General features: G+C 40.8%; 1 protein-coding gene across 20 annotated transcripts in view; it reads left to right on the top strand.

The window, feature by feature from the left end:
• Positions 1-22,710, top strand: part of MAPK8IP3 (mitogen-activated protein kinase 8 interacting protein 3) — a 68,962-nt gene that overhangs the window by 11,489 nt on the left and 34,763 nt on the right. For 10 of the 20 annotated variants that reach the window (XM_084536973.1, XM_084536987.1, XM_084536976.1 and 7 more), the window contains exons 2-8: positions 1,059-1,179; positions 1,921-1,991; positions 2,762-2,853; positions 8,942-8,965; positions 12,631-12,775; positions 17,559-17,805; positions 20,457-20,559. In XM_084536973.1, coding sequence (XP_084393099.1) covers positions 1,059-1,179; positions 1,921-1,991; positions 2,762-2,853; positions 8,942-8,965; positions 12,631-12,775; positions 17,559-17,805; positions 20,457-20,559 — 803 coding nt within the window. The other 10 variants (XM_084536982.1, XM_084536990.1, XM_084536984.1 and 7 more) reach the window with 8 other exon arrangements.

Genomic DNA, 22,710 nt, shown 5'->3' with positions numbered 1-22,710 from the left:
CCTTTTCTTTCAAAATATAAATTCATCGAATTCTGCTGCGAGAATCTTTTCCTCCGCTTACTTGGTCATGTTTGGTCGGCTCCCACATATCAGAGCCTTTCTCCAGTTCATTGCTGGGGTATTTAACGATCACTGGGCACTGAGGTTACTCTGAGCTCCTTGCCTATGACTGGTTCCCCAATAAGGCCAGCATGGAAGAGGAGGAGTGGGGGAAGAGATGTCAGAAGTTCTGGGGTTAGTGGTGTCTGGCTGGGGGAAGGCTCCCTGGGATTTCCTTCCTGCAAGTTCTCATCAGGCTGGGAAGCTTTGCTTCCCAACAGCTACTTCTTCCTTTCTGCACTGATTCAGGCTGTAACACAACTTATGAAATTGTCAAAAGTAAGACTTCTTGGAATTTCTCAGTGACTCAAGAGTTACAGAATCACTTCATTCAACATTACTCTAATTTTTACAGTTTTAACTGTTAGTTTTCTTCTCTATATTTTATTTTACTTTTTCTAACCTCTGGTTAAAGCTCTGGGAAGTGGATTGCAAAGGCACTATGAAGTCTGACAGCTGTGGATAGGTTTTTCTACAAGACTTGCAGATTTCCTGCAAAACCTACGCACAGCAGGAATTACAGTCAGAGCTTTCTAAAACTGCACAAATACACAAATCACTCTGAAGAAGGTTTCTGACATACGTAGTCATTAATATATGACCATAGACATAGAATTTGTCTTCTCTGACATAAAATAAACAGGCATCAAAATTCCACCTGGCATGAGAAAAAAAAATGTTACTGAAGATGATAGAATTGCACTGGTTTACTGGTTTATGTTGGACCATAGTTTATATGTTAATTATACACAGAATGCATCTTTTACTTTCTCTTGTAAGATACCTTCTTCAGCTCAGTTAAATGCTATTGTACTACTTCCAGTACGTAGAAATTCTTATCTCCTCTTCTAAAATTTATGCTTTTTTTAATGAGGGAAGAGAGAAGGGGCAAAGTCATAAAGAGCAAATGTATTTTATGTTTATTTCTCATTCTTGCCTCCTGTTTTTTCCCTATACAGAAGTTTATAGAGTTTGAAGATGCACTGGAGCAGGAGAAGAAAGAACTACAAATCCAAGTGGAACACCTTGAATTTCAGACTCGACAGTTGGAGCTGAAGACCAAAAACTACGCAGATCAGAGTAAGCAAAGTTGTGCACCAGACGTGATTATACAGTTTGCCTTATATGACCATGCAACAGCTATTGTGCAAATATTTCATGTTTTTGTTTGTTTGTTTTAATGTAACTTATGCAAAAGCTGAAATCTCTGGCTATGCCTTTCTTAGGTATAAAATTGAGTCATCTAAAGGATGGGATATAGATACACTAATTTATCAGAGGATTCAGTGTTTCTCTGGCATGGAACGTGCTTAGTCTCTCCATCTGCAAGATTTGGGCCATTGGTAAAGCTTTTTGTACCTGGCTTCCAGTTTCTTCTTGCGCTTGAACAGCACCTCCTTTTTTTTATATGCACGTGCTTTCTTAACAGGTGCAGCTGCATTTTGTTGGATGAAGTTCCCATCATGTTTTGTCTAATGCTTCTTGTACTCAAACAGCTGGGAGGCACCCACCCCAGAGGATAATTTAATTTGATAAACCACCACATTTATAGGGTACCTGGCTAGTGCTCTTTTTCTGCACTTCTGTTGCACCGCCCAGTCTGCCTGTTTTGGGAACATGCTGGTACCCATGAAGTAAGTTTGTAATGAAAACCAGAGACTCTAATCTGCATTACTCTGTTTCGGTTTGTTTCATTCAGTAGATAAGAGTTCATTTCTAACAAAGTGTGCCTGTTTTGTAGTATAAGTTTTGAAACTTCTCTAGTTGCTCTGGGGAGACTGATCTGTATGTTAGCTAATGGTTGGAATCTTTTCTTGATAGTTTCACGACTGGAAGAGCGTGAATCAGAAATGAAGAAAGAGTATAATGCTTTACATCAGCGTCACACAGAGGTAGGCTATCATCTCATTATTTCTGAACAAACTCTTAGCCTGCCCATAAAATCATGTCAAAAAATTCATCTTTACCATAGTGTACTAGAGCTTCTGAATCTTGAAGAACATCAGGTGTATCTAAAGAAAGGATGAAAAGACGATGGAGCTAGGATCTTTTCATTGGTGCCCAGTGACAGGATAAGAGGCAAAGGGCACAAAAGGGAACACAGGAGGCTCTGTCTGAACCTCAGGAAGCCCTTCTTTACTGTGCATTTGATGAAGTGCTGGCATAGTTTGTGCAGGGAGGTTATGGAGTCTCCATACTTGGAGATACCCAAAAACCATCTGGGTGTGGTCCTGGGCAACCTGCTTTGGATGGTCCTTCCTGAGTAGGGGGGTTGGACAAGATAACCTCTGTAGGTCACTTGCAAAGTCACCAGGTTTTTATTCTATGAAGAGAGCCCCCCTGCCTCATCTCCTGCTACTAACCAGCCTCCAGGATACCTTTTACATTAATTTTGAATATGTTTTTTCATGGTTCTTGGTTAATCCTAAGTCATTTCTGACATAATTTTCTGACAGATTTTCTGTCAATTTATTCCATTCAATTATGTCATCAGCTTAGAAGAAGAGCAAAGTTGAGGAGTGTCATCTTATTTCACCTGTTTTGTTTTGTTCTTTAAGAAAAAGGGAGATGAGAAACGGATGGTTGAGAAAATCAAACAAAAGCAGAAATTGAGTCTTTTCTTCTGTTGTGGTTGGCTCATGGATTTTTTTTCTCCTTGCAGATGATCCAGACTTACGTGGAGCACATTGAACGATCCAAGATGCAGCAGGTTGGCGGAAATAATCAAACTGAGAGCAGTGTACCTGGGAGAAGGTAGGGCCATAACCTCTCCGTATAACATATGCCATCCAGGAACTTGTAAACTGAGTGCACGTATTTGACAGAGAAACAAACCAGAAGAAGGATCTTTCCCTCTGGGCATGGATTGTAGCTGAAGTTTTTTGTAATGGTTGTGGGTGAGTTGTAGGTAAGTTTTCTAAGGTTTGACAGAGGAGTTTTTTGTGTTCATTTAGAAACTTTAGACCTTATCACACTGCCATGGGTGGAGGACATCTGGAAAAATATGTTTGTATTCTCAGGTAGCATGTAAAAGGTTTATCTGTAAACTGAATGGAGGTGGCAGAGAGTATTTATTTGTGTGAATGCCTGCGTGCATGTGTGCGATAGCCAGCAAAACTGTGGCAATTAAATCCATTAGCCATTATAAAAGCTTTTCCTCAATTTCGTCAAGGGAAAATTTCTGCAGGTCAGTCACCCAATAGACCTACTTATGAGAAAGAAAGTGATTTTCCCCCATTTTCATAGAAACAGCCTTTGTTTAAAGAATGACAGTAGTAGTAATGAAGTTCAGTACACAAAAGCCCTAGTATTTTGTAGTCTTAGACCAAATTTAAAGCACAAAAGTTGCAACTGCATTGATTTCATTACAGATGTGTTTTATATACCAGTAATACTGCCCTTGGGGTGAGAAAGAAAAGAAAAAAAAAAAAAAAGCAATGTTTCATAAGTACTGGTTAGAGAAGTAATAATCAAACAAAACATCATATAAATCTACTCAGAATAAGCACAACCTATTGAGCCACTGAGACATAAAAAATACGTTTTCTGTGGCGATTTTTATGTCTCACAAATTATTATTTCTGTTAATGGGCTTTAAACTAGCCCGCTCGCTACCCTGGCCTTTGGGAAAACAGACTTTGGCCTCCTCAGGGATCTGCTTGATAGAGTACCATGGGACAAAGCCCTGGAGGTAAGAGAAAAGAAACCAAAAATATCAAATATGGTAATATACCAAAATATCAACCAAGAAAGCTGGTTGATATTTAAGGGTCACCTCCAAGCTCAGGAGCAATGCATACTGACAAAGAGGAACTCAGGCAAAAACACCTGGAGGCCTGCATGGATGAACAAGGAGGTCCTGGCCAAACACAAGCAGAAAAAGAAGGCCTACAGGAGGTGGAAGCAAGGGCGTGTAGCCTGGGAGGGATACAGTGACATCGTCCGAGCAGCCTAGGATCAGGTTTGGAAAGCTGAAGCATTGTTAGGATAAAATTTGGCCAGGGACATCAAGACCAACAGGATAGGCTTCTATAGGTACATTGGTGATAAAAGGAAGAGTAGGGAAAGTCTGGGCCTTCTCCAGAAGGAAATGGGAGACCTGGTTACCTGGAATACGGAGGAGGTTGAGGTACCCAATGACTTTTTGGCCAAAGTCTTAGACTTTTTGGCCAGCAAGAGCTCCAGCCACATAACTTCGGCCCCAAAAGGTAAAGGCAGGACCTTGGAGAATGAAGGGCTGTCTGCTGTGGGAGAAGATCAGCATGGAGACCATTTACAGAACCTGAAGGTGCACAGATCCATGGGACCTGATGAGATGCATCTGAGGGTACTGAGGGAACAGGCAGACGAAGTTGCTAAGCCATTATCAATCATATTTGAGAACTTGTGCCAGTCTGGTGGAGTTCCCACTGACTGGAAGAGGGGAAACATAACCTCCGTATTTAAAAGAGAAGAAAGGAAGAGCTGGGGAGCTACAGGGCAGTCAGTGTCACCTGTGTGCCTGGTGAGATCATGGAGCAGATCATCCTGGAAACTGCGTGGAGGCCCATGGCAAATAAGGAGGTGACTGGTGGCAGTCAGCATGGCTTCACTGAGGGCAAACGGCGCCTTGGCAGATCTGGTAGCCTTTTGCGATGGGATTAGAGCATTGTTGGCTAGGGGAATAGCAGCTGCATGGGAGTACTCAAAAAAGACTGCCCGATAGGTGTGTCCTGTCTTATGTCTTAGAAAATACGTCTGACTGGTCTTTCTTAATAACTCCGAACTTCATTTAGTTAATACTGCTGTGCTTCTCTCAAAAACCAAATCTTTGGAAAGCATTAGGCTAAGAAAAGGTATGGCATGTCAGACTATACACAAAGGACAGCCTGGGAGAAGACATGGATATGACAAAACTAGGAAAATTGATAAGCAGAAAGTCATGAACATTTTTGAAGGGAGAATGATATCATCCGTTTAGGGATAAGGAAATGTGAAAGAGGAGCAGTAAGCAGAATTCGGATGTGAAGAAAGAGCAAAATCGCTAATGAAGAAAGATAGCAAGAATAAATGTCAGTTGGGTTTGAGGTAATGAAGAAGAAAGGAAATTTCAGGCTTTGGCTTAAGAAATACAAGTACCCTAGAAGCAGTGCCTTCCTTTTGCTGAATTGGACGGCTCTGGGGAAGGCTGAATTCAAACTGCCGAAATAGTATTGTAAGAATGAAAAAGGGAGAGGAAAAAGAGACAGCCCCCTGCCTCCCCACATGAAAGAGGTTTGAAGGATGCAAAAAGGAAGTAGTAAAAACCATGATTTTTTAGAACATTGGTAAATAGCCTGAGACTCCTTCCAGGTTCACTACAGCCTTGATATTCCTTCCCCAGCTAGCACTCTGTTTTATGCGAGTGGTGTGTATGAATGGAAGGTGGGGCATCCTGCTGGGCTGGGGGGCTTATCTTCTGGTTCTGTACTGGTGGTATTGTTGGTCTGTTCTCCCATGTGCCTGGTGACAGGACAAGGAGCTGAAGTTGCGCCAGGGGAGGTTTAGGTTGGATATTAGGAGGAACTTCTTTACCAAAAGGGTTGTGAGGCATTGGAATGTGCTGCCCAGGGAAGTGGTGGAGTCACCATCCCTGGAGGTCTTTAAAAGACGTTTAGGTGTAGAGCTTAGTGATACGGTGTAGTGGAGGACTGGTTAGTGTTAGGTCAGAGGTTGGACTCGGTGATCTTGGAGGTCTCTTCCAACCTAGATGGTTCTGTGACCCTGTGGTGTGCACACAAGTTTGATGGCATTAATAGTTTTGTTCACAACTTTTGGCAATGTAACATCATTGCATATGTGGAAAATACGGTGCAAAGCCTTCCGTAGACCTGTTGTTGGAAGGAAGGTAGGATGCAGAAGGAAAATGAGCTCAATTACTACAAAAACATACGTATTTGAGGCTTCTGCTGCACTGCGTGCCTTTGCTGTCAGATGACTTTACACAAGCTCTTAGACACTCTGTGGTAGAGGATAAACAGGGTAGGCTAGGTCTTGTTATGAGACTTAAAGTTGTCTTTTTGCAGTGGAAAATTCTACTAACCTTGCATATTCGAAAGTGATTGTGCAGGCATAACAGTATGTGGCCAGGGTGTTAAGCACACAGTGGGACAGTGGAAGGTCCCACTGTTCCAAAATAAGGACAGCAAAGAAAAACAAGCAGCTGCAAAATCAGCAAAAACAAAGAATCACAGGCCCCTCCAGTCGTGAGAGAATTAAAAATAAAAAGGGAGAAAGGAAAAATTAAAGGTTGGCCAAATAAAATTGTACACACATAGCATAGTAAAAAGAGTCTAGTATGTTGTAGTACTCCACCAGTGAGGAAATGGGAGGAATCAAGCGTCAGGTAATAGGGGATATAAGGTTATGATGCATTCCTGCAGCACGCTCCTCCTTGCAGGATGCCTGCCATTGCAATTGCAAATAAAAATGCTTCTTCACTGAGATCCTCGCTCGAGCCTGTGTTATTGGCTGCTGATTGTTTCTCACATTTTCAGTCCAGCTGAGCTTGCCCATCTGAAATTCATGGACATTTTACAGAAAGAGCAGCCGTGCTGATGTCTGCATCTGTATCTTGCTACTCTTTCCATGTCTCAGGTGGAGACTGGGTAGGCTGTGAGCTGCTGAGCAGACATGGCACAGTGTAGCTGGAAGTAAAGTGTCCACATGTGCTTCTGTTTCTTTTGTTGTGAAGAGAAGCACAGCTACCCTGCCATCCACTAGACAGAGAAGATTCAGCAACATCTTGGGGGAGCAAGATCATGGTTTTAAACAGCCTTTACCTCAACTTGAAAGGCAGACTGACTCATCTAGTTTTTCTTCTACATGTGCTCTCTGATTTATAGTGCAGTTCTTAATCAGATCTATAAGGAATTGGACCAGGAGCATTCTGGTCTGGATGAGCTCTTTCCATAGTCTTGGAAATCCCAAGCATTTCAAAACTTGAAATTTGGTCAACTGCACATGCCTTCTCTCTGGATCTGTTTTTCTAAAATGACAATTGTACTTAAATCACAATTGCTGCATGACTCAAGCTCCCCCAGGGGAAAACAAAAACAAACAACAGTGAGTAGTGTTACTTCATTACATTCGCTATCAATTAAAAATACTTCTGTAGGCTTGGCTGCAAGAATAATTTGCAGCGGGAATACATGTATATTGGTACCTCAAAAAGAGATCCTTCATTTATTTGGTTGATAAGGTATTTATCATCTCATTTGTAAGGCTACCAAAACCTTTTTACAGTGTGTATGTAAAGGAAGGAAAGCCACAGTTAATTACCCTTCCTCTTCTGAGGATCAAATAGTCCTTTCAGAAAATAGGATCTTACAGTATTCCTTCTAGAGAGGATGAAATAAAGGTTGTGGTAGTTGTTCAGTGGTCTAAATAGTAAGTGCTCAGTACTATGTTTCTGCAAACCAATAAATCAGTGTCCCAACAGAGAATGGTTTAGAAGAACAAAAACAATTACAGACGACAGTGTTTGGTGTCTGGCATCCTAGCCATTGCCTGATTGCAGATTATACTTAATATCCAAATGAACTGTCCAAAATATAAAAATCTATGTAGGAAAAATATCAAAAGACAGATAGTACCGTCTCTAGGTAAAAGAGATGGGTATGATGGGTCTCTTCTCCTCCTCTTCTAGAAAGAGGAGACATGGTATAAAAAGAGCCAGTAGATTATAGGTGCTCTTCTGAGTGTGAGAGCAGATGTTCATAAAGACATCCTCATCAGACTACTTTTTTTGTTTACAACTGCCCCAGTCTAATCCTGGTCACAATTGTAATGGTATGAGTAGGTTAGGCTTGTTTCCCTTCCCACTTATCCTTCTGTAAATAAGAATATATCTGTGCAGTTACTTAGATGATAAAATCTAAAGGTGCTGTAGGCAAAAGCATGCTCAGGGCCTCCCTCCTTAAATAGGCACTATGCGTATGCACCTGCCAAGTTTGGATTGGAGTACGCAGTAGAAATTGGTTTTAATGAGATTTCCCTTCCTGAATTTTCAAATAAGCTAAAATTAATTGTGACTTTATGTCATCATTCAGTGAAAGAGATGGATAGCGAAAAGCATTGTTGGTTTTACCTGCAGGGCCACCATTCTAAGGGTTGAAGGGCAAAAGTTTCATTTTCAAGAATTTTCAGGAATTGCTTCTTTGTATTGGATGAATGCTTTGAAGTGTGGCATATTGCTAGTCTCTTGGAAGAGGGGAAAAAAAAAGCAGCACTGTATTTCTGTGAAAGTCCCTGACAGGCCTTTATCTGAGTTTGTAGGAACAACCAGTGGGAAGTGGGACTTGTTCCTTCATTTCAAGCTTTGCACTGTTCAAGCATGTGCTGCGTTTACCTGTTGGGCACAAGCATTTAAAGATGTGTTTTTGTGTCACCGCACAGCTGTGTGTGGACGAACACCACTATTTGTGTTTGTTGGTGCACTGATTTGGGGAAGATACAGGTATCATTTCCTATTTTCATCCATGAATGTGCTTGGGTGTTTTATGTATGGCAGGCTCTGAAGGTGCATATTTGCGTAAGACCATACGTACCCAAAGTGTGTTTGTCTGTCACTTGAGAGAAGTTTGTGTGAGAACTTTTGGGGTATTTACTGCCACCTGAGAGGGTAAAGAGTGTGTTGCACACCTTCACATAGCGCGATTTAGGGCGCATGCATACACTGTCTCTTTACACTGTCTCTTGTAGGGCTGCATGTTTGCATGACCTTTGTTCTCTAATAGTTGTTTTTCTTTCTTTCTTTCTTTCTTTTTGTCTTGCTTTTTGTGTGATTGCTGCTGTGTTTTGGCTGTTATGTTTGTCACTGCAGTCATCGCCAGTCATGGAGGAAAAGGTAAATTCTATTGTTGCACCTTAATTTTGTTAATCGTGGTTTTGGAGGTTGCAGTTGAGTGGCAGTGGTGTGGTGCTGGAAATGTACTGTTCTGGCCTGTTTGCCCTCTTTGTTTACTGACATTTGCATTAGACTTGCTCATGTGTGCCACTTCCCTTAACTGATGCAAACGGAGGGCAACAAGCTGCCACATCAAGAAGAAGCTTGTACCAAAACAGGATCAGCCTTGTGCGATTGGATATTTACACTTCACTTCCCAGAACTTATTTTCTCCCTTATTTTATTGAAAGAGTACAAAATACGCATATGTTCTAAGCAGGGCAGAAAATGTATGTCATTAGTAACTCTCAGAAAGCACATCTGACTCTGGGCTAGGCAGTGAGTTCTGTGCCCCCTTAGCCTACAAAGAGGGCAGTTCTTATTTTTAAATGTTGACAAACTTTGTTTTGTTAAGTTTTATAAGCTGTAGGATGTTACTGAAGGAGCATTCTCACCCAGGTTTTGGCTACTGCAAACCTCTGTAGAGGTGTTTGCTGTTTATCTTGTAACATGAAGTGGAACTAACCAAGTGTTGAGTCCCCCTGTACCAGAAAGGCTTAGGTGTGTAAAGGTACAAAGGGTTGTAGTGAGCACTCAGAATTTATGCCAACCTTGAGGATACTCTAAACTTCTTTGAAGACTGGCAAAGTCAGCCCCAGTACTGCAAAGCTTAAGTTAGCAGTTTTTGCTCTTCTCTGGGAGATGCAGAAGAGGCTGGAAAGTGTTTCCAACAAAATTCAGAAAGGAAATTTGGAATGCAGTTCTCCTAACAGTCTACATTAAAACTGATGCAACCTTCCTGAAGATCCTACAACTTCTGCTGCTGCTGGGACTTCATACCTCTGTTCTTTGTTTAGCATGGTGCTACATTTCCTAGCATGTTAAATGTGTTTTCATAAGAATGTAGAAACAAGCTGGGGGCTCGCAAAAGAAATCTAATAAAGCTTACCTGAAGAGGAAGTATAATTCAATATCTGTGTCAGCATGTTTGGGATGGCTGGTATTTCTTATATGGCAGTGTTGCCACATTAGGACATACCACTCTAATCACAAAAGCGTTTATAGCATATTGTTAGATAGTCTAACTGTACCACTTGTTTTGTAGAAATAAATTATTTTAAATAATGTTTTAGAGCGTTAGGGACTTTTCTCCAATTACATACAGCTGTGAAGAATGAATCCCTTAGGACCACCCTTCTAACTTGAAGAAAGAAGGAAGATAAAAAACTAATAGTTAAAGCAGCTCAGAAAATGGCCTGAAATATATTTTTTTCTAACTGACAAAGGGTAGAATCTTTGGGACCCTTCAGAAGTTATGTCTTTAACTGTCAAAGTAGGAATTTTGTCTTTGTGGCATAAAGCTCTAATTTTTAATTTTGAGTCGTTTAACAATCTCTTGTGTATAATTGATGATACTTTTCATGGGTACAGTGCCAGCGTGAATATTTCATTTAAGGGGAAAAATTTCCCTAGCATGTTATTTATAAATTTAAAACAGCTGTTTGAAACTGTTCGGAGTTTCAATGTCAGAGGTAGGATAAGGAGAGATAAATGCAGGAAGCCATTCAGAGGTAAATGGGATTTGTCACAAATCTTGCATCCTGACTTATTAGGAGCAGGAGTAAATGGCAGGATGGAGGTGATAAATCAGTATTTGGGCAAACTGCAATAGTGTGTTCTCTATAAGCAAAAGTGAATACAGCCAGATAATGTCTGTGATCTGTGTTCCTTTAAAATTCACATACATGTGCTGCTTTTGTAAGAGGGTTTATCTATGAAACTTCCATATATGAACCTTTAGGATTTTAAGGAGAAAATGTTAATGGAGATTCTTAGGAAAAGTGCATTCCAAATATCCTTTCTGGACAACACTGAAAACACCTTTCTTCCTTCTCTTCCCTCCCAAGATGGGCCACGGCAAGCAGTTACTCCTCAGCAGAAGCTGCAGTGGCACAAGGGAGCAGCATGCTCTGTTGCTGAGAATGGAAAGGCTGGGCTATTTGGTTTCTCCACACGTTTCTATTCTGTTAGACATTTCACTTTCTTTCTTCATAAATGAGCTGGCTTGTGCCCCAGCCCGTGTCAGTGTGTGTGAGTAAGCCCTGGGGTGGCCTTAGGTGCTGCTGCAGTCCTTTTGTCCACAGTCACAGATCACAATCACAGAGCAGGCTGGGTTGGAAGGGAGCTGTGGAAGTCATCCAGTCCCACCCTGTGATGAAGTGGTTGTGGCTTAGCTGAGTCTTAGCAAAAATTATTTCTGTGTCTAGGAACACCACTGCACAGCGTTGGCTTGGAGCCTGATGGGGAAGGGGAGCACATCTCTGTCTTTTGAGGAGATGCTCACTGGTACCCTGTTTCTGGAGTGTCAGTGCTGATTAGACACCTTCCTTCTTTGATTTCCAAGCCTTAACATTGGCAGTTGGGCAGTTTGAGCTGACTACTTTATGCACAGCCAAACATTTTTTGCATAGCAATTTAAACCAGTGCTGAGTATCGTTAAAGAAAGGTACATAAAGGTCTATTGTTATAAATGCTGGTGTACAGAATGGCAGATTTCATCACTCTCTGCACCAGAAAGCAGAAACCTGCAGTGAAGTGTGAATAGTCCTATCCAGGAGTAGGTGACAAACCATCACTTAAACTCTTTTTGGGTTAATGCCACACAGGATCAGCTCAGTTCATCTCAAAGGCCACTAGTCCAGCTAGCAGAGGCTGCTGGGGCGATGCACTAAGCGGAGCTGTGGTCTGTCCCCACGGTCTTGCGCCTCCGGCATGAAAGTGGATGCTGGTTTCAGCATGCTGTTTCAGCCTTTTCCACTTCTACTGATTGCTCTACGTTTTTTCCCACTAGAACTTGGTCTCAAAACGTGTACCAGCTTGTATATTCAGAATCAGATCCAAGCTAGCTAATCACCTACATTTGCAATAAAGGAGGGGGCTGAAGAGAATGCAGTTACAGACATCTGGCCATATGAATTCATTTATAACTTCCTTTAAATTCTGAATTTTCAGTGAGCTATAATTGGATATGGAGAGGGGATCAGAGAGTCCAAGTATTACTTGTCTTGCTTAATATTTGAAGTGATCCAAAACCCACTGATTTCTGCTGTTGGTGCAAATCAGATTTGGGGTGGAATATACAAAGTGACACGTAGATGTCTCACTTAAGCCTCTTTCCTGTTTCAGTGATGACATCTCTAGAATCTTTGGGATCTTCTTTTTTTTTTCTTTTTTTTTGTGGGAGTTGTCTACTGAAGCTCACAGCACCTCCATTTCTCAGAGGATACACTGGCTTAAATCAGCTCAGTTCTCTGCATTTTACATTTCCCCACAATATTTTATACTGATAGTGAAGTTGTTTTTGCCTGTTTTGGTCATTTGAATGCCTCTGCCTTCTTAGACTCTCCCCAGGAAGATTCATGGCTCTACCAATAGACACCCTGGGTCTGAACAGACAACCCTTTGGAGGTGTGGGGTTGGGAATCCACACAGCTGCTAAGTGAGGAGTGTGACTCAGTTTCTAATGATAATTATTTCACATAGGCTGGTGTGTTGTTTCTTTTGTGTAAGACCCTTGTAAGCAGCTAACAGATTGGCTTTCCCTCTCTCTCTGTTTCTCTGTTTAGCAGGAAGGAACGTCCTAACTCTCTGAATGTCTTCCCCCTCGCGGATGGCATGGTACGTGGGCAGATAGGGGCCAAGATCGTCCCAACACTGGACCACTGGCACCTGAGTGACCTCGGCCAGCTGCAGTCCAACTCCAGCTACAAGGTTTTATAGACCATCACGGAGCAAGGGTTTCCCACTCTTCCACTGTCAATAGCATCCCATGTTTTCATTAAGGTGGAGATAAATCCGTGTCCATAACCCTTTGCAGCCTCTTCCTGCTGTGCATTTACTCCGGTGGTAGCTGTACTGTAGGTGGGAGGATATCCTTTCACAGATCTGGCATACAGTATGGGAGGGATTTAATATAGCTCCTCATGCTTCTTTTTTCACCTTGCATCAGTGTTAATCTCCTTTACTTGGCTGGCCCGAAGCTGAAAGGAATGTGTGGGGAGGCAGTTAGTAATTTAGAGAAGATAAATCCTACACCTTTTTTGTCTTAGTTGGGAGAGGAAATGATGAAACCTGACCCTTCTCTCCCCCTCAATAAGACCAGTGCTTTTGTACCTCAGCTGGGGCCAGGGACTGGGTTGCACTTGCTCTTCATTGTTTGTTCTTCTTGACTTATCGCTGTTCTGGCCTTCCTGTGTTTGGTAAAAAGGGATACTAAAAGCTCTGTATGCCCAGGTCCTGCACTGTGCTTAAAGCTCTTCGGTTTCTCACACATCTAGTCCATTGCTCTAGACTTACACTGTTTACATCCAAGTGGCCTCCTTGATGCATAGCTCAAGAAATTCTGACAAATTCAATTACATAGAACACGAAGCAGCAACTTTAGCAACTTCTTTTTTTTTTTTTTTTTTTTTTTTTTGACACAGGCAATGGAAAGTAGCCAGGCCCAGCACAGCACAGAGCTTAGCACTGTGTCAAGCCTCTGCCGTTGCAGAAGTTGGAAATCCAAAATCAAGATCTTTGGATAGGACTTGAAACCGAACCCTTGCTGTAGTGTTAAAGGCACAGAGTCTTGGGAAATGTAGCAACTTCCAGAATGCTTGCTAGGTCCTACAGTCGTTTCTGAAGACTCTACCTATAATTAATAGGTAGCATTGCCATGGAGCAATAGCATAATCAAGGATGAGGAAATTAAGATATGGTATGAATGCGTTACTGCAGACAGACTAGTGCTGTGCCAACACACCACTGCTGCAGGGATGCATGCAGCAACCAAAATGTACAGAGACCATACTTCTAGTTCTGGAAGGAGTCTGTTCCTTGGGGTCTCCAGTCAGTGCTATGGTCTCCAGTCAGTGCTATGGTATGGACATGCTCTTGAGCTCTCTAGTGATGAGGCATGTGTGGCAGTCATAAGTTTTTATAGGAGAGTTGGTAGGAAGCTGGGGTTAGATCCACCTTCCAGACTTCTGAAGGCATAATTCTTTAAGCCATGCCCTTGCAGAGCTTCTGGAAGCTTTTTAGTGATAGTTGAGTGGATCTCATTGATAACTCGGCATCTCCATTGCAGGAGAATACAACAGGAATGCAAATAAATTGTAAGCTTTGATTTCCAAGTTCAGATAATGGAGGGTTACTGCTTTGATCATTTAGTAATTTATTCTTGGTGGTGTCAGACAAAAAGTCAATTTCTGGTTACAGGAAACTGTACTACCTGCTGTACTAGGAGAGGTACTACCTCTGGTTGCAGAGGTAGTACTATGCTATTGAAGTCAGATACTACATGTGTCTGATGGGTAGTGCTGGGATTTTTTTTGGTGCTTGTTAAAAAAAAATCAGCAGGTCTGAAGGAGGACAGCTGGTAGTTTGCAGATAGAGAGCTTGGGCTATGGAAGACTTGGATGGTTAATGTGTTATGGTGGATTTCCTAAGAGTATGGAACAAACCTGTGAATAATTAAAGGGAGTGATTAACTGACTTGCTAGATTTGCAATTTGGAATGCAGAACTTTTCTTGTGCAAGCTACTTACTCTGACTGAAGTGCTATTTCTCAACTATTCTGCATGACTGAAATCTCAGCAGTAGTGCTCGTATACTCTTTGCCTCTTCAGCTGCTCTTGATATTTTGTTGACATTGACTGCACACATGTAACTCACCTTCCCAATCTGTATATCCTGACTCTTCTGACTAGTTTTTCTATTTCATGGGGCCATACTGTACTTATGTTTTAAGTGTCCTTTTCTACTTTTTATTACTATTTTCTGTTTAAGCTGCTGTTTTTATTACTTTACTTTTAGATTCAGTTGTACATTTATTTTATATAATAATTTGGAGTTGAAAGTCCTTAACGTTTTTGTTTTTATGTACTATGCTTTCAGTGTTATAACCATACAATTGTGGCTACTCATGGTGACATATGACTGCTATGAATGTTGGGCCTTTGCAATGCATTTTGGAGGTCACTACTACACATTTGATGTTTAGGAGGTTGACAGGTATGGCTGTAGGTAAGTGGTGGTTGTGGAGAGTATTCTTTGTGTGAGCTATGGGTTATGGAGAATGCCTCCTAGGCTGCAGAGGAGACCTGTATGGTTAGTGGAATATTTAGCATTAATGGAGCAATCAGGACAATAGAAGGAGGATACCAGTGAAGTTTAATAGACCTTCTGGACTGTGAAGAGGAGTGTCTTTGTAGTGTTTACATTTGAGATGAATTTCTCCAGGGCAGGCTGGTAGGCTGATAAAGAACGTACTTTAGATAAATATAAAATTCAGATGTATAACCAAAAATAAATGAAAGGCCAGGGTAATTACTCACTTGGGTGTATTCCGGGTAAGGGAAAGATTATGTCAATAAACAAGAAGTTACAGGATAAATATCCAGTATAAATAGCACTGTATATAGCATAGACAATAATAGTGTAGGATTTCTGAACAACATCTAGTTCTGAAGATCAAGGAATGACATGTTGACCCATCTGGGTGTCTCTTTTACAGTGCTAAGATCCTCAAGGACTTTGGTTATGCTTACAGACTTACAGTGCATACAAGGAGATCTCTGAATCCATTCATCCAAAAGAAGTTTTGTTTGGGGGGAGGGGAGGGAAGAGGTTTTATGATTACAGTTTACAATTGGTACTCTTTGTCCCTTTGTACAGTAGAAAGCACAACAGGCAAATAGCAGTTGAAGTATTATAAGGCTTACTGGATCATATTTTTTTCTTAAAAAACAAGTTTCCTATTATTTTCTTTACATATTAGAAAAGTAGCTCACAAAACAAGAATATGAAGTACATGTGGGAAGTGTGGTTTCCACCTGTAGCAGCCTAAGTAAAGTGTCTCAGTCACAGTTTTGACGGTAAAATCAGCAAATGTGCAGGGAGACGATTTGAACATCCATGTGGGAATATGGGGGCTATTCAGACTGACAGTGCAGAAACTAAACAAAACGTGGATAGTATTCAATGGTAGCATATTTTTTAAGAAACCTTAATTTCTGATACAAGTGTGCAAATGCAATGTAAATCCTCTACAGTACAATGTATAGAAGGCTATTTTAAGATCAGCATACAGAGGCCAGTCTGTAAAGGAAGATGTTAATAAGATTCCAGATTTTTTTTTTTTTTTAAAAAAAAAAGGCTGCAAAGGGTTAATTTATTTCAGACCTCTCTCATCCCATTTTGAATTTGATTTTTTTTTTTTTTGTCATGTTGTGCAGTTACTATTAGAACAGTAGAACAAGACTTACAAATGAGTGAAGCATCACAGCTCCAAGGTTTGTGAGGCCTTGAAGCAGGTTCTGAGCAGAGCCAGAATCTTTCTCATAGTTGCACAGGAGGGAAGAGACAAGCCATACAGATTATAGCTGAGTCTGGGTGTGCAGATACTGAATGTCACTGCACTCAATTGCAATTCATTATCGCATATAGCTTTCAAAATTACTTTTGTCATCTCCCTGCAGGCAGTAATTAGAGCAGGCTACCGTGAAGAATGGGGAGATCTCATTGGGTTCTGGGAATGATCACTGCATTGGTTAAGACATTAATTGGCTGATTTTGAAGCAGTGCTGCTTTAATTGACAAACAAGAGGCACAGTAATAAAATCCTCACAGAGCCTTAAGTCTCCCGTGTTTTTCAAGAGGTGTTAAACAAGAAATGGGGCTGTAATGTTTGTAGAGTTGAGACCCATTTGTGTACATTTCACACTGGAAATCCATCTCTTGTGTTGATTCGTCAGCTTTTGATTTTTGAATTCCTGAATCCTGTCTTGTCATTTGTAACTGGGGAGCCCACATCTGTTCCTATCGTGTTGTCAAGCTGAAGGCATGCTTGGCTAGCTTCCGCATAATGTGGTGTGGGGACATAGGTCTTCCCCCACTAATAAAGTGAGACTATCCCAGCTTGGTATTCACTTTGGTTCTGCAGTCTGGCATCAAAAATATGTTGGCATTGTCTCAACACTAGAGATTCTCATCCTGGTTGTGTTAGTTCAGTTGCTTACTGTCATGACAGCTTCCAAATCATCTAAGAGGTCACTTCAGATCTTTCCAAAGCAAAGTCCATTTTGCCTTCCAGTCTTGGGAAACACCGACCTAGCTTACTGCAAGTGCCAAAGGCCTTCAGCTTCCACAATAGTCAGTGGCAGTTGCAGGTGCTTTTCAGTTATGATAAAGCTATCTTCCTTGAGGTGCATGATGAAGAGGTCACATACTGATAAGACTTGTGAAGACCTGTCTTAAATGGTAAAAGAAGAAGGTTATCAGTCCTTTCACAGGTAGGATTTGCTTCCTGAGTTCAGCATGGGAACTCACTCCTTCATTTTGGTTGCAGTGCTATGTGTCACCAGAGAATGATGGACATTTAGTTGGCACAGTGAGCAAGACTCATTTTCCGTAATACTTTAAGGCAGCCATATTCCAGCAAATAGGAGATTAATTGAAATATCTACCTGTGCTTTTCCCTTTTTATTCTTTCCCTGTCCTGGAATTTCTATAGTGCCCCCAAGATGAAATGTCTGAATCTGGGCAGTCCTCGGCAGCTGCCACACCGAGCACCACAGGAACCAAGTCCAACACTCCTACGTCATCTGTGCCCTCTGCTGCTGTCACGCCCCTGAACGAGAGCATCCAGCCCATCAGTGAATACAATGGCACAACCAAGGGCAACAAGAGGACACGAGAAAAGCGGAACAGTCGGAACATGGAAGTCCAGGTTACACAGGAGATGAGGAATGTCAGCATAGGTATGGAAGCTGGAGCTTGCTTAATTTGTCGTTAAAGTAATTGCCTTCACAGTGCTTGTGTCTGTCTGTTACGCGAAGAGGCTGGGAGACTGAAGGGTAATCAGCTTCACAGGTATAGAATTTGAGACAAGCTTACTTAGAAGGATATGTAGAGAAACCACTAATTGGATGTGAGTTATTTTCTGAGTCGCAAGTTTTGAAAAGTCAGTAATAAAAATAGTTTCACAAATAATACACAGGATGACAATGGATTACTGAGCTCAGTTCCCTGCAGTTGCTTTAATTCATGTCATTGAACGCCTTTCAGGAACGGGTAAGTCCCATCTCAGTCTGAGCTTTTGGAACACTATTTCTGGACCTCATCAGTATAGTAGTTAAAAACTTGCATTTAGTTTTCTCTCTGGATTTATTCACAAGTATTTTACATCCAGTTGTTCATATGCCAAAATTATCAGTTGGGTTAACTAATTATTTTCCCTTCCATGTGTTTACCCTACAGCTTTCTGTATTTCAGAATAGCAATTATATCCCTATCTAGCCACTTTTCTAAGCTAAATAAGCTGCTTTCTTTTAGTCTGTTTCTCATACAAGAAATCTTTGGAAGTTTCAGTTGTTTTCTTTCCACTTCCTGGAGTGCTTCAGTAAACTGAATTAATTATTTCTTGTGAAGAAAGCCATCACCTAAGCCTTTAGCACCAGACTGTTTAAAGAAAGAAGATGATGTAATAACATGATAAAAGCCACTTTCAGTGCTGTTCAATATAGCTGTACCAATGTAGTGTCAGAGCACCTCCCAGCTTGTATTGTATTTAGATTTGCAGCAACCTTCAGAAATGAGTAGTGGTCTGGTTTTTGCAGGTCATGAGCTTAAATACAAAGGGACTGTAAAATGAACAAGAAAGTCTGTGCAGGAGCATATGAAAAAATGGGTTTTGATGCTAGCATCATAGAATCATTTAGTCTGGAAAAGACCTCCAGGATCATCTGGGCCAACCTTTAACCTAGTACTAACAAGTCCACCATTGAGCAATGTCACTACCTCTGCATGTTTTCTGAAGATCTCCAGGAGTGGTCAATCAACTACATCCCTTGGTAGCCTCTTCCAATACTTCATAACCCTTTCAGTGAAGAATTTTTTCCTAATATTCAGCCTAAACCTCCCATAGTATTCTCCTGGAGAACCTCCTTGTTATTTCCGGTGCATCCTGGCCAATGCAAGTCATTATGAGCATTATTAAAAGAGAAATTGAGTATGGATGTCTTTGGTGGCTGAAACCAGGAATTGTACCTAACAAGAATAAGCTAGAACAAGAAATGCAAGAAAGGAGAAATTTGAGTGATGAGTTTTAATTTTCTTCAGATAAAAGTTTGTCCTACAGTATTTCTCAGAGTTCAGAGGGCAGTAGTTCAAGTTCACTATAAATAATTATCCTTAATTTTACAGCTGGTGCTTATATGGTCATTTACCATCAATAGTTTTTTTGGGTCCAAGTCAGGTCTCTTTTATATGCATGCAACTCTAAAGTGGATGTGTATACGAAAGTTTAAATTTTCTTGCTGAAATTATCATATTGTGGAATCTGCTCAAAGCAGATAGGTGTATGTTTCTTATGTGCTCTGCATATTCAGTCTTTCAACTATTTTTCACGTGTGATGCAGAAGTATGTCTCCATGCTGAGAAGAAACTTAGATACTTGAATTTTAATTAGGTATTTCATCTGTAATTAAAATGTCTGTCAGTGATGCAGATGTCTAAGAGCAGAACCTACAAAAAAGGGATTTGCAGAAAAGCTTCCCAGGTTATAAAATAAAGAGAAGGAATCGTCTGTTTCTGTGAGGTGGGGAACCATTCGTGTATGGATGCCTAGTTTGTCAACAAATACACATTGGACTTTGTTTTCAACATGACATTTGTTGCCAGCAAGTCCACAATGCCAGCCTAAAACAGTAAAATCAACACTCAGGGTGTCATGGGCTAGGTATATTTGGCTGCTGAGGAAGTTTGGAAAGGTTAAAGATTTCATGTCTAACAGTTAAGGGACTAATATAGTTTACATATGAGGTCTTCAATACTTCGGGAATTTTATGTGTAAACAGACACTGTATTTATATTGCTTTTTTTAGAATAGGTCCAAGCCTGAGTTTTTGAACATTTTGGTTTCTAATATGAGTAACTTGACAACAGGATTCTTTTTTTTAATTTCTTATTTTTTTAGTTTCTTATTTTCCCTATGTTCTTCAAATATTGTCTTTAAGCTATAGATTATACAGAAAACAGACGATTTCAAATGTTGCACAACACATTTTTGAAGTAAAAATTCACTGTAATGGATATTTAAACTAGTTGTAGACTTGAGAAGTCATCTTGACAAATTATTTCTATTAAAATAAGCCAGTGCCAATTCATAACTAGAGTAATCTCTGTGAAGCTATATAAAAAATAATTTTTTATTTTTTAAAATTTAAAATGAATCATGAAGGCACCTTCCCAGCCCTGTTGCATTTCTGTCTCAAGGTGATCAGCCACTTTCTGTTCCTATTTTAACACTTTGTACATTGAACCATGAAGTTTTGAAGCCTTGGTATTCAAAGCTGAAAAAGTGCCTTCAAGGAGCACTGATACTGTAAACCATATGTATTGTGTTCCTTAGGTATGGGAAGCAGTGATGAGTGGTCCGATGTTCAGGACATCATAGATTCGACACCAGAACTGGATATGTGTCAAGATCCCCGCCTGGAACGCACTGGTAACAGGTACAGATTGTGACTTTTTGCTGTTTGCTCTTTAGCTTGGTTTTGTGATGAGTGAAGAATGGATGCCATGGTTCACAGAGTTCAAGATGGAGCTTTTTGAGAAAATCCATATATTCTGCCTAGTGCAAATGTGTGGGGTCTTGATTATTTTTGATTTGTCCATGAAAGGCTAATATGAGCTGGTAATCTGTGGAAGGATCTGTGCAATCTGTGCAAACTGAATGAGGTTTGTTTGAGACAGGTTAGTTTGCCTTGCAGGATCAAGGAGCACAGAGAAATGTAGCAACAAAACATTTAAACAGGCAAAGGGGACAGAGGCGTAAGTTTTCAATGCGAGGAAAAAGATGCATTCATCTAATGAGATCAGATCTGAATTCAGTTTTGAAATCCCAGGACTTTTTCTTTTTTTCTTTTTTTTTATGTATATAAAAAAAAAAGTGTTGGAAGAGGAGCAGGTCTGATCTGTGAAGGAGGACAAGCAGAAGTGACCCCAGCAGGGCAGTGACTGTGGTGCAATCCTGCAAGATTGGAGCAGGGAGAGCAGAGCAGGGCCCTGGTAATGGGCTTCATAAGCAGTCCCCTACAAAGGAAGGGGATGAATTAGGTGCAGGGACACAGGAGCAGCAGGACACAGGACTGAAGACAAGTACACCTACAGCATAGGTTAGATAAGGACAGTAGGCACAGGCCTGAGCTTGAAGGGAGCCCTTGGACTAGTGGACAGAAGGTGGCTGTGTTCAGGTCTAAGGTGAGGCTGGTCAGAGTAATTTTGGACCATCAGTGCACTCAGGACCATGACAGAGTCCTCTGAATTAGTGAACTTCTACCAAACTCCTATGCTGATACCCTTCCTGTCTAGCACCCTTTTTGTGCTCAGTGGGAGGCTCCCTAAAGGCTGTTAATTTTGGCACCACATTTCTGTGAGATATCATTAACCTAGAATGAACAAAGTCTAGGTTCCTTGTTTCAATTTTATGAAGGTCTAGAGATTAATTTTATGGGGTTCATTAATTTTACCCTGGTCCAGTGGGTAATTTAGCAGGACACCAGCAAAAATAACCCCCCAACTCTTGCAGGTATGCAGAAAATAATACGCTGATAAAGTTAAGGCAAAATTATCTCACAGACCAAATCTGGACTGGATTGCACTTGTTGAGCACCATCTTCTAGTCCTCTAAAAGTGCGTGTGAGCAGCAATAACAGATGCCTTTCTCACCAGTGAAACACAATTAAGTTCCCTTTAGAATACGTAGGGTACATGGACAATTTTTAGGGTCAGCAGCAGGAGGAATCTAGGTAGCCAAACAAGTAAAAGTGACTGATGTGATCAGATTGATAATTGGTCTGAACGTGAAGAAAAGAAAGGAGTGGAGAGTATTGCTGCACTGGAAGCTCTTCATGCAGATTGATCTTTGATCCACGTAGAGAGGCAGAAAACCAGAGGAGACACAAGATAACTCTGGAGCTGCTGAATTGTGGGCTTGCTGCTTTAAAAACAGAATCCTTTTGAGAGATGTATTGCTTCAGAAAGTGGAGTGCTGAAGCTGAATTATGTCTTCAAGTCAGACCTTGAATGCTGTTCGCTTCTTTTTGCTTGTACTGTCTATTAGACTGCATCAACTTTGTAATTCCTTAGTGTTCTCAGATTCCTGGGTAGCTCTGTAATTAAAACTTCTATTTTTTTCCTTTTATCTGCATTGTGTTTTACCTCTCAAATATCAGAGACAGCTAACACAACACATCTGTAATCTCCATGTTTGATCACAGAGACTTGATTTAGCTAAGAACAAAGCCACATGACTTGAGATAATATCCACTGGTACTGACCTTTATGTTAGAGTGCTGGAAAAATTGCGCAGCCTCACTACATATTGGCTGATTCCCCTTGTACAAGGCAGGGCACTTAGACGTGTCTATACCCACTTTAATCCCATTTTTTGTAGTAAGCACTGACAATCTTAGAGGATGCCTCGCTCCTGCTCACTGTGTCTTTCTGCAACAGTTGTATTCTGTTTAAGCCATGAGATTGTCAAAGAATATGAGAAGATTCTTGGTAGAGAAGACAGTAAGATGTGGAAATGCACTCCCATATGATGTGATTAGATAACATTAACTTTGATTTACGTTTAACGAAATACATTTTGCTGACAT

Source organism: Aythya ferina, assembly GCF_964211825.1.
Source record: "Aythya ferina genome assembly, chromosome: 15".
Classification (NCBI taxonomy): Eukaryota; Metazoa; Chordata; class Aves; order Anseriformes; family Anatidae; genus Aythya; species Aythya ferina.
The sequence above is the reverse complement of the archived record's forward strand: the minus strand, read 5'-3'. Positions and strand labels throughout refer to the sequence as shown.